The sequence below is a fragment of the Pezoporus flaviventris genome, unplaced genomic scaffold, assembly GCF_033815535.1.
Source record: "Pezoporus flaviventris isolate CSIRO_AGI_PZ_B2104156 unplaced genomic scaffold, CSIRO_AGI_Pfla_v1 ptg000090l, whole genome shotgun sequence".
NCBI classification, from domain to species: Eukaryota; Metazoa; Chordata; class Aves; order Psittaciformes; family Psittacidae; genus Pezoporus; species Pezoporus flaviventris.
Window position 1 is genome coordinate 3449747 of NW_026892638.1, and position 13082 is coordinate 3462828.

General features: G+C 36.2%; 1 protein-coding gene across 1 annotated transcript in view; it reads right to left on the reverse strand.

Annotated features, from left to right (window-relative positions):
• The window catches only part of DMGDH (dimethylglycine dehydrogenase), a 43126-nt gene that overhangs the window by 12592 nt on the left and 17452 nt on the right, over window positions 1-13082 (reverse strand). Inside the window, exons 6-12 of the mRNA XM_061475890.1 lie at window positions 12344-12592; window positions 10987-11185; window positions 6215-6384; window positions 5899-6052; window positions 4865-5030; window positions 2236-2366; window positions 578-795 (exon numbers count right to left, since the gene is read on the reverse strand). Coding sequence (XP_061331874.1) covers window positions 578-795; window positions 2236-2366; window positions 4865-5030; window positions 5899-6052; window positions 6215-6384; window positions 10987-11185; window positions 12344-12592 — 1287 coding nt within the window. The remainder of the gene's footprint in view (window positions 1-577; window positions 796-2235; window positions 2367-4864; window positions 5031-5898; window positions 6053-6214; window positions 6385-10986; window positions 11186-12343; window positions 12593-13082) is intronic.

Sequence of the window (13082 nt, forward strand, 5' to 3'; positions counted from 1 at the left end):
TATAAAGAGATGATGACTTGGCAAGGGAACAGCAAATACATAAATAAGTATAAATAAGCATAAAATGAACGTATTATATTCAATACAATAGAAAGAGAATATGAATTACAAGGAATTCAGCTGCTTCAGAATGCTCTGAATTCAGTCTATTGTAGTAGAGATGGACATAAAAAGAAATAAAAATACAAAGTAACTGGGAAAAACAAATAGCACTACAGCATTACATTTGCAAGGGATGTGACAAACACTAATATAAGGTACTCCAAAAACAATTCTTGACATTGGTTTTGCAGCAAATACCACAGAGGTTATCAAAACTGGCCTTTTGTTCTGTAAAATAAATATTTGCACTATAGGGCATTCTAGAGAGAAAGGTCTTGGAAAACTCAGCACAGACCCTGACCATGTCACATTTGAAAATCAATGTACTTGTGTGTAAGTCTGTTTCCTCACACATTATTATATAAAATGTAATGAACCTATTTCTTAGGAATACATGATAAGATTAATTTTCAACATAATTTTCATTACACTTATTTTACTGTTTGCTTAAGAGTCTGTTTCCTCTATTGCTTACCTGTGTACGATATCCTGATGGCAGTAACAGCAATATCAGAAAGTTTCAGATGTTTAGACTGGAGAAACTTAAATGAACCATCACTTAGATCCTCATCTGTCAACTTCTGGAGAACCTGTCTTGCACAGGGACCTGCTACACCAAGTACTCCCATCTTGTCTGTCATGTTTTCTATTTCAACTTTGTATCTACCTCTCATTATATTCTCTTCTATCCATCTGCAGATAAAACACAATATTGATGTTAAATTCTTTATGAAAAATAACTGATTTAGACAACATATAAAAAGGAATTATGTTTTGTTGATATTCATCTTCCCAGCAGCTCCCAGACCCACACTATCTGAAAACAAATGGAATTACGTGTTAGTCATACCTATCACTGATGTTAAACTGTTTTCTGGTGAGGTACTGGTATATAACTACAGGCATCTTGGATACAAACAGTAAACATGATAATTTAAATGGATGGAACGGTGTTTTCAAGATAAGAGAAAGAGCTGATCTCATAGGACTGAACACAGATCTGCCTTTGGATCCAGAATGCGTTAATAAAAAGTCAACATACAAAAAGAGCAAGCAAGAAACACAGCAAACATAAGTTTCTAAATAAATTCCCTATGTCAACAGAAATGTACAGCCAGGTTTGTTTCTTCCTGAGTACAGTATTTAAAGTACTAGCAGGAAGTTCTGTTTCGGTTTAAGCAAAAACATGAGCTGAGCATTATCTTTCAGGAAGCTCACAAAATAAATGAAATGCATATATTTAAAAATCTTATGAAGTAGTATTAATGCACTATGACGTACATTAACACTTTGTTAAGCAGTGTTAAAAGATAGCAGGCAGATGGGAGCACCAAATGGGACTGTAGAAATTCTCTAGTGCATCTAGTAAATGCCTTTGTTTCCTGAATGTGCCAACAGTCCTACTTATTCTTATGAGAAAGTTATAAAATAGTACATTATTCATTGTGTATCAGGATAGCAAATTTCAGTCTTTTATATGTTGATTCATTCTGAATAACTGATTTGTCAGCAATCTCCAGTGAGAAAAATTCTTTTTCTTAGTATGTAAGTAGAGCTGCTAATTGCACTAGATATGTTGCTTCCAGTGCTCATCTATGAAAGGCATTTTAATGAAGTCATCCTGCAACTGCTTTTACTTGTTCTTTTCTGTTATTTTGCTTTGTTACCCCAGAGCCCAAAGCAGAAGACATTATCACAGTATCAGGAAGACTGTACTAGCAATTTGTATTGGCCAGGTCAGTGTCTCTGAGGTCACCCGTGTTTAAAGCCAATTTTCTTTTTTGCGTAAGAGAAAACACTAGAAAGGAACAACCATGCTGTGTTCCATCATACAATGTCAAACACAAACAGGTTCAAGAACAAAACAAGAACTACCACCATAAATATTACATAATTATCAGTAAATTCTCCCTCTTTTTACATCAGCAACAACCCTATATGCAACTGCTTATGCTTCATGATTCAAGTCAACCAAGTTTCTAGGAAATCAAAGTCAATAAATAAGTAGAAATCTCAGGAGCTTAGTGAAAGGTCTGTTGAATAATAATAAAATATTTGGCACTTGATAAAAAGGTTTCTATATTAATGTGGCTATATAGCACTACATACTTACTGTAGTAAAAATAAACTAACCTCAGGTCATGGAGTTCTGACCCTGAGCCAGTTACAAGCATAAATTCTCCAGGATACAGTTGAGAGACTGTTAGCTCAGCATAAACTTTTCCTCTTGGTGTTAACATATGGCTTATATTTGTGGAACCCACCTAAAGGGTAAAATTTGCAAATATTAAGAATGCAAAATACACTTGAATTCTTAACCATTATGAAATGTATGGAAATATATCTTCATTTGAAAAAAACCCAATTTTTTTATGGTTGTTCTCCTATGCCATAACAGGATTGGTCAGATGCACAACTGGCCAAGCTTAAGCTTTACAAAGGAAATGAAACATTTTTCTTTATAGAAAAAAAAAAGCAACAAAAAAGAAAGAAAATTTTCAAATAAGGTAAATCAAGACTTTTATAAATATTTGTTAATTGTGTATTAGACAAGGCATTCTTAAGCTACATTTGATTTAAGACTGCATTTTCAACATGAATTCAATCAATTTTACTTTGTTCCCTGATCATCTGAATAAAAAATTTGTGAGTTATTGACATAAATATTATTTTTCAATCATGTAAATAAAGCTTTCAGATCCCAAAAGGATAAAACAAGCTTTGCCTCTTACTTTAAAGAATGAAATGTTGAGTTGGCTTATACTTTTGTGGCCCTGATTTACGTACGCTGTTTTATGTAGTTGCTGACTATGAATCTACATCTTTGTACATTCATACCAGGTTCTGTGTCAGAAACATGATTTCTAGAGGCAAAGTTTCAAATAAAAGTTACTTAGGTGTGACCATAAAACATACACATGTTCATACAGGTATCATCCATAGCAACAGAAATATGAATATGCCATAGACATTGTGCTGTCTGGTTCCAGAGGCAGAATTTAATACTTATTTCATTCTGCTTTCATAAGAACCTTGTCAGTCACCCAGTCAGAGCCCAGACAATGAATAGAAAAAGGAAAAATATTGCAGATATTAACATTCTTTTGCAAGATCATATTACGTTAGTATAGTTACTGGCATACTGCAGGCACATAGTTGAATTTTCAGAATCTAATGCTAGTCACACTCAACTTGTTTGTGATACAAGTATATCTCAGTAACTTCACTGAATTATTTTATGATGCAGAATAGCATGAATGGCACCAAAAAACAAACAGCTTAAATAACCAATTTTCATGAATGCTGGATTTTTTAGCGGCCTCATAAACTATTCATTCCACTTTGCCATCTAGCTTTCTTTTTCCTCTTAGTAACACTGATTTAACTCTACTGAAAGCACCCGCTTTGTTCCCATAATTTCCTGTTCAGTCTTGCTTTCTCTTTATCACAAAAGTATATTCACTGTTACCCATGCCCACTGATGACACTCTTTCCCTGCCTCTACTCCAAGCTAGAAAGAAAATAAACTTCCAATCTATATTACTATCACAAAATTAGTACAGTAAAAAAGTATGACTCTATAGCAATTTGGGTTCTTCTTTTTCCTAAACCTATAGGATACCAGTCTTGCATACAGCCTTCCCATTCATTTGGCTCTGACCTCTGAGAAGTTACCTACCTTCATAACTATAGTCTTAGTGTACTTACTGTTTCCCTATGCTTCCCCCCTCTGGTGTCTGAAGCAGCTAAAAACATCACCTACAGCAAATATTTTGTGAAATTCTGTGCTGAAATGAGCAAAAGCAGGAAGATAAAGGGTACACCAAAGGGTAGTACGGAGCACTACCATAAACTGAGGACCAAGAATAAGAAACCTGGAGTAGTCTGTCACATTATGCCATTTTTTAAAACATGATCATATTCTGATGATCTGTGAGCAGCCACGGTTGTGGAAAAAGGACAGGGTGAACTGAAAGCTGAATATCCTGAATGTCTGGAACCTTTCCTGCTCCAGGCAGCCAGCTGTAAAACAGAGTCAGTATGAGCAGGTGGAAAACAAGCATGGGTCACATTTGAAAAAGAAAAAGAAAAACAAAAACCCACAACAAAACTGTTTCCTTGGGCATCCAGGAAGAGTACTACATCCACCTATGGTCAGGGAAAAGCACCTTGCACTGCTCTGCTCTGTTGCCTTAAGCTGCCACATTATAGCACAGTTTTAGGCAGGCAGCTACTAAGCTATTCTACTATTTACTGTTACAAACGAATTCCAGGGGAGATTCACCTGGACTCCCTTAGACAAGGATTTAGAATACAGGAGGCTCTGTCCGAACATAAGGAAATTAATTTTGTACTGTAAAGGTGACACCAGCAGAGCTACAGGTTGACCTAAGAGCTGTTGGAGTCTCCATCCTTGGAGATACTCAAAAGTCATCTGGAAATAGCCCTAGGCAAAGAGTTCCCTCTGCTTGAACAGACGGCTGGACAAGATGACCTTCAGAGGTCCTGTACAACATCAAGCATTCTGATTCGGTGATCTGTGCCAAAAGGTACTTCTACTTGGGGCTGCTCTAGCATAAACCCTACTGCTCATCCTGTTAACTGAGTGCAATACATCTCCTCACACAGCAATTTCTCCAAAGAATCTGAGTGTTCGTTACCTGAAAGATATGGCAACAGTATTGTGCTTCATTTTCAAGACAGACAAGCAGATCTTGTTTGTGTAAATCCTATATTAAAACAGTTATTACTGTCCATTTACCTTTGGAACAACATTTGCAAACAGATGATCCAGCAGCTTAACAGAATCTGTGCCTTTTACTTTAAACTTGCCAAATGGTGACAGGTCAATCACACCAACATTTCCCATAACCTGTTTATACTCACGACCCACAGGGTCAAACCAATTTGTGCGTCGGAAACTTGGTCTGAAACAGAGAATTTAGACACACAAAACATAATTTAAAAATTCTGTGGTTTTTTTCAGCAAAAGGTAGTTTCCAGATTCTTTAGTTTAATAATCATCCAAAAGAGACAGACTTTTCTAACTGTAGGCAGCTTACCCAATATTTTCCTTGGTCTAACATAGCTTAATTATTAAAATCTTTTAACAACAGAGAAAGATATGGGTTGATATTTTATCAACCTTTTTGTACAATAAACTGTCAACTGTTCAAATGTTAGAAGTAGTGGTCTGTCATGTGTCAATTTACAGCATACTTTGTTGGTGAATCATTTATTTGGGTTTAAGGTGTCAGAGGCTTTATTTCTGAACAGCAAAGTGTGTCTCTTTATTCCTTTATGAGCCTCATTTAGATTGGGACTCAAGTATCCCTGTGGAAAACAGTTATTTGCTGCATGTTCCCTGATGCAAGAAGATAACTAGGTGGGCAGGCGCAGAGGGGGAAAGAGATTAAAAAAACCCATAAGAGGATTGCACATCTCTTTTCCTGAGTATTACATAGAAAGGTATGAGCTTTTTCATGAAAACATTATACTGTGCTGCTGATCAAATAATAGTAAAGGGTGAAAAATATAAATTTATAATGAATTTACTGTTTTCTATCCTGTTCTTTAAGCTAGGCTGCTCCCTGATATGCTAATCCTAGCACAGTAGCAGGATAGCTCAGTATGTGTTTTGAAATGTCTGTATTATCAGAATTAAATGGATTCTATGGAAAAAACTAAGAATGGAGTATCTACCTAATTGATACATTTAGCTGAAATTAATGATAAATGTATGTTTCTCATTAATTTTATCTCAGGGTGGGGGAGGGAAATTAATCTTTCATTTACTTGTATCCAGTCTCATCTCCAGGTTTGTAGAACCAATGAGGTTGCTCCCATCCTGCATGAAAGCCCATTGAACATTTTGACTTCAGCAAATCATACAGCCCACTGGTTCTCTCTGTTGGTCTTCCAGCAAATCTTTCTTCTTTAGGGTAACCAACTAGAGGGGAAAAACATCCAACAAAACCCAAACTAAGAAACCATGGCATACTAAGATCCTCACCAAGACAGAATACATGTATATAGACATGGAATCTAGAGGAAGGCTTTGTTGGAATACATTTTCAGGATATAAATGTATTTTTAAGAAGTACCTTCTTACCAATGTTATTAAAACCGTAAGATTCTCTTGCTTTGGCTGCTGTGTATTCTGTGGTGGTCCACTTTCCGTATCGGTTGGGATCTAATTCTATCAGGTCAAACGGAGGTTCCCCATCCAGGATCCAGTCACTGAGGTATTTTCCTATGCCACCAGCATGTATAATGCCATACCTTGAAAACAGGAAAAAGTCCTTCAGTGCCAGATCTTTTATGTTTTGTTTTTAAAAATCAGCAGTAGCATATACTACTAATACACCCCCTAAAGTATTTTAAATTTTTCCATGTTTTGTTGTCGCTGTTGTTGTTCTGTTTTTCTTGTTTTGCAATATTCCATAATTTATTGACAGATATTTCTACTGCCCACTGCCAGCAGCAGAATGCCATTGCTAATATACAGCTGTTGCCATGCTTGACATTACAGCAAGCTTTTCATTACCTAAAGTTCAGAATTTTACAATCTTTTCCATGGACATTACAACTCTTTAACAATTAATACTAAAGACAGTTCACAAACTTCTGTCTATTAAATACACTGTCTACGCATAGAATACCTCTTCTTTTTCAAACAGGTGTGATTAAAATAGACTCAGATTTGAAAAACAGACTGAGACATTCTAGCAGCTACAGTGATTATTTACATTACAGTGACAAGAGCAAGAGCAGCCAAAGTCAGGAGACACTACCAGATAGCTTTAAAGAAGTTGAAATACCAGCATTACTTTTTATAGTGTTCCGCAGAAAACCCGGTCACTTAGAGGAACTGGGCATAAAACTAAAAGGTGTGTTTGCAGGGGTGCCAGAGTTTGAGAACTGCTTTTCTTCACTTTGATGTACTTTCTCTGTTCTCCACTACAACTACAAAAAGAACTTGTTTCAGAAAGCTTCTGCTAACAGAATAAACAGCCATTTTTGCGAATTGTTGGTAGCAAAAGCTTGCCTTGTTTCTACATAATGAGTGTGCGAAGGATCAGGCTATGGAGCTCTCTAGTTAAAAACTTACATTAAAGCAGCAACACCAAACAGAAAGGTAGATGCTCAGAAGTTATAAAGTGATGAATTTTAGGTTTCCTTAGTTAAATATTTTGTATGTATTCAAGCTTTTGAAATGCTTGACATCTTGACATCCATAGGGAAAAAGCTGTGTGTGAAATGTGCTTCTGTGAGGTACCTGAACTAAACAACTGTGGACAAGGAACTTTACTGTGCGGCAACATACGTATGTGGCTACTTGTCTAAATACGACCAAACAGTACTGTGTAATGCTAAATCTCAGGCACCTCAGATTTGACAGCAAAACATTTCATGACAAACAATTATTAATACCTCTGCAAACTAGTTTGCCATAACTAAAAAAAAAAAAAAAAAAAAGAGTGTCAAAATATCTTTCTGTCTAGGGAAAATATGAAAATAAATTTGTAGCTACATGTGAAATACTCCAATAAGCACAGCAGAAAAACCTCTGAAGAAATAGTAAGTCTGTCCAAACCAAGCTTAGATTAGCATGCAGCAATCAAATCACATCACTCACACTGAATAGCAAAGCTAAAACAAACTTGAATTGCTGCTCAGCAACTTTGCATTCTGAATTTTACGTGCTCAATTAAATAGGCAAGGATCTTCAGGAAAAAGACCAACTCCTTATGTAATAATTCCATTATAATGCATATGCATAAGAAGATTGAATTCAGATTACACAGACAACTTAGTTCTGGCACTTGTAGAATGCCTGACCTCATAATATTCATGAGATTACTTTGATATAGTGGGGGTTTATCTGCTATTTATTTATTTATTTATTTAAATTAAACAGAAATATCAAAACTGCTGACTACATGATGTAATTCTGCCAAACACTCCTCTAGGCTGTTCAGCATAAATCTTCAGTCTCTCAGCACAAGCTTCTATCACCACAGCTGATGCAGTAAGGATGAGTGCTTGAAAACTGCCACTCTGCAAGTGCTACAGAAAAATTAGCCATTGCTGGTGTTACTGTAATTAGGCACCTCTTTATTGTTCATGGGTATAAGTTTCACAGCCATAGCTATGATGCCTTCAAGAAAGCTTCAGAAGAAGTTCTAGCCAGTTTAAGTCTCCCTGCAACATTCATTACAGCCAAAATCCCAGGGGAACAAAACCCAGAGACTACTGCATGACTGTGGATGGTGAGAGGACAAATGAATGATATCTTTTTTTAGCTTCAGTTGAAGACTGCTGAGTTGATGGGAGGGTAAGCACGATGACAAGATGTGCTGGGAGGCTGCCCTGAAATGTGGAGTTGCTATTACAGATACAGCATGCATCTGGGCTGAGGGGTCTCCTGCACTCTGCAGAGCTTTGCAGCACTGACTGCACAAACAGGGGCTTTCAGTGCTACTAGATGGGCTCCCATTATGAGAGATTTTAACTTACAGGGTGCCCAGCTCCCTCATTACCTTGGATAATGGGGAGCTGATTGTATTAATATATCGACTGCAGTTCTGCTACACAAGAATGAAACACATGCTGTGCAGGGATATGATATTACAAGTACTTGTAAAAAGCAGTACAGTTTAGGCATGTCAGCCTTCATACAAGGATTTAGAGAAAATTCCTTTAATGAACACAAACTGCCTTTGTTTTAGTTCTCTCCTTCCAATCCCTGCCATATTATCTTCTCCGTTGTGCCTGTCCTATTCTTGCGTTTTACTTACGAGTCCTTGTTTCTCACTGATTTTTCACTCATTCCATTCCTTTTTCTTAGGAAATTGGAGTCCCTGCACGCTGTGGCCCTTTTTCTAGTGACTTTGTCCCAGGTTTTGTAATTTTTCTAATCTATTTCTGCAGGAAAACTGTTCAGCCTCTGGCTGTAGATACTACTGTAGACAGAATGCAGGAATCTTAGTGCAAGATTTAGTGAGCCCCCATTAAGTGTTTGTAAACTGTAAGATTTACAAGGGCTTGTAAATAGATTTTGTGAAGAATGGCAGAAAGGCATATCTTTGGGAAGAAGGTTACTTTTGCCAAATGTTAAGTTCATTCTAAAGAAATGGTGTGATTAGAGCTTTACAAAAGAAAGACTTCATCCCAAAAACATTAATGCACCAAACAACATATCTTCCAATAATCTCGTTCTTTGGAATGATTACACTGTTTTGACTATACTTTTCTGAATAAACTTTTAGCCTACTCATGTTAATGTTTTCAAAGCTATAAGTAACTGAAAATGGGAAGCATTGAACAACCTTAATAATAAGCTCTGCTAAATATACCTAGTAACTTCTTTGCACATTAAAATGCCTAGCAAGCTGCTAATTTTAGATAATAAGAATCCTCTAAACTAACAGCACTAAGTCCTCTGTCACAATGTCCCTGCTAGTTGACTATGAGATAAGGATTTGCTAATTCACACAAAAAATTACAACACTGGTAGAAACACTGCAGTGACACAGAAGCACAGAACAGAGAGTCAAAAGTCCCTGAAAAGCAGACAAAGCAATCCAATGACAGCAGCTCAATTGTAACCTGTGTCTAAACATTTAGAGATTAACCTAATTCCTGAAATGAGTCATTTAAAGAAACTTAAATATATAAAACTAGTCTTCAGTTTTTTCTGTATAGAACTTTGATTCTACTCCGATTGACACCAATGAAGGAAAACAGGCTCCAAAGTCTGGCAGTAGAGTAATAAAAAACAGTCTTTTTGGCGAACAAGGACTAGTCAAACCACTTTTGTAACTATAAATTCTGCAAATGTTACTAAAAGATAACAAATTTATTTGTTTATTTTTTTAATCCGGGCAGGAAAGGTGAATACCTTTCACAATGAATCATTGCAAAATTACCAAACCTCTTTATTTTGAGGCCCTCAGAAAGCACGTTGGTGATACTGCCTTATCTTATGATCTGAGGGTTTGTTTGGTTTGGATTGAAAGAAAACTGGAAAAAGCTGAGCTGGATTTTGAACAGCAAATTAGGCAATTGGAAAAACAATGTAAAAAGAATGTGTTCAATAACATGTGCCTGGAACTGTATTCAGTTCATTCTATCCATCTTGAATCAATGGTCAATGGAAAACAGTTAAGGAGAAGCCAGGAAGGATTTTACCACTGACTGCAGTGCAGCCAGAGTATATAAGATGTAAAATGCATTCAAATAAAACATCATAATAGGAAGAAGAATTACATCAGTAAAACACTCACTCCTTTTGTCACACTGCCCTCTTCATTTTCTTTCCTCCAGCACCCAGCAACCTCCAACAGTCAGAACCATTACTGGGTTCATATCTCTAGAGCAGTCAGTTGCCCAGTATGCTGGCAATGCCTTCTGCTCAGTACACCTTTAATGCTCACCTGAAAGTTAATACTTTATATGAAAAGTTCTCCCTGTACCACTCATTCTTGCCCAACTTCAATGACACCAGTTTCTGCATACGCCAAATGACTGTTGAATACAGTGTAATCTAAACAATACATAAAATGAACTGTGCATTTTAAAACCCAGCACGTTTATGACTTTAACTTGCTGCACAGGCTGTTGCAAGTACTACCCATTTCTTTCTGCACATGTGTCACAGATATTTGCTTCCAGAATAAAAGGAGGAAATCCAAAAATTAGTGAGAGCTAAGAAAAAGTAGGAGAGAAGGATGAGATTCTGTTATGTGTGAAGTGGTAATTAAGACTATTTCCAGTACATTTTACATAAAATACATACAAACTCATAAAAACGTGAAAAGTTTGAGCTGAGTCCCATTTTTAACAATATCACAGACACAAGTTAGTCACGAATTTACTCACCCGAAACCAATAGCTACCCAGTAATTTCTGACACCCTGATGTGGTCCCACCATAGGAAGAATGTCTGGAGAATAGGTGATAGGACCCGCAATTGTGTTTACAATATCTGCTTTTTTCAGAACAGGGACCATTTCCATAGCCGCTTCAATGTGCTCCATTATTCTGTCTAAATCAGACTCAAAAAGTTCTTTTCCAAAACCTGCACAAATATTTGTCTTTTATTATATACTTCATTATCTGAAAATACTTACATTTTAAATACAGTTATGCAATCTATGCATATGAAAGTTAAATGGAATTCATCAGTGAGTATGTTTAAGCCTTTGCTATCCTACATAAGAAAACTGGTGTCTATAAAACCTGAGTTACTTGTAGGATCCGGTTCATTGTTACTGCAGTTATACTGTCCTTTATACATATTTGTTTAACCCTAAGGTCATGAAGATTCAGCAATGAAGTAGAGAGAAAGTAGAAAAACACAAGATCTTCCTTCTGTGTTAATAAGACCCACTTATTTTTTCAATATGCCAGAAGTTTTGTGAGGGAAAGAATGATATTATCTGTGTCAGCTTATGATTTCTATGGTGTTTAGTGAATTTGAGGATACATTTCACCCTCGAGTGTGGGCTCTAAGAATTATTAAACATTACTCTATAGAGGGACTTAACGCTATTGGAGACAATAAATTCAGGAAGCCGTGATAGTGTAATCCAAAGCCCAACAGCGCTGATTCTTTTACTGAGGAAACATGTAGTGATTTTCTTTAAACAGCAACACTATTGACTTAATATAACTTTCTGTCTAGAAGTGAATGGAATGCTGGAGCTTAAATGTAACACAGCAGTATGACATAGAAATTTTTTGCACAAAAATTCTATACAAATATATAGCTTGCTTGTACTTACATAGAAGTACAGCATTTTGTTTAAGGCATTCCTTGCTATACCTGTGTTCCTATTTGACAACCACATCAGGGGAACAGCAAAAATCCAGAGCCCCTGTCAGTATACTGGGGAGAACTGTACCTTAGAAAAGAACCCTGTTCAGTTGCAAAAGGCTACATAACACAGATTTGATGACTGCATCTAATCACAACACACAAGCACGTGTCAGAGAGTAGGGTAAAACTATGTTGTAGAAGTGCATTTCATGCTTTCTGATGTTACATTTTTATTTCTATTCACCCTTATCATTAGAGTTACAACCGTTCTTTGAAAAAATATTTCTGCACTACAATCATGCATAGCAAATATGCTCTATTTTCCATCACATAAGGCATCATGACAGGCTGGGATTTATACACATTAAAAGATGTGCTAGTCTTTACCAAGTTTAAAGATTTAATGTTCTTAATTACCTGGTGGGACTCCATTTGTTACCCATGAGTCCTGCAGCTTCATCTTCTCCTCACTTTCATATGGCCCAAATAAAAGACCATCCCTTTCTTGCCGCAGATAATATGATCCTTCTAAGTCACGAATCACAGGCAATTCTGTTTTTAGGGCTTTCACTTCAGGGATAGTTGATGTCACAACGTACTGATGATGAACAGGTACAAGAGGGTGCTGCAGGCCAATCATTTTGCCTATGTCACGGGCCCAGAAGCCTAGAGAAGACAAAAATCAAAATAGAAATATTCAAACACTAATTTCAGTGAATGGAAAATAATAGTAAAACTTGCAGGGAGTGCTGAGCTTTATGCAATGTGACAAAGAATTTTTTTCCATATTTTAAATCTTCAGATTATTTTTTTACATTAGAAAGCATAATCTTCCTTCCATAATTCTATGTCCTTGTTCCTAATTATACTACCATATATTATTCTACTTTACAGATATTAAAAAAAAAAAACAGTAAAATATAAATTAGGCTTCTAAAATATCAGAAGATAATTTAATTAATAGTCCCACAAACTCCATGGTTTATTTCAGTAAAGTATGTCTGCAGTGCAGTCCTAGCAAAGCCAGAGACACTTAAAAAACAGAATAAGTTAGCTCATATCAGTTAACCTAGTGTCTTACTATCAATCAAATGAGCTTGTATGCTTCCCCGGGAGAGTAGTTAAGTCCTAACACAGTTCAAAGCAGTACTTTAAG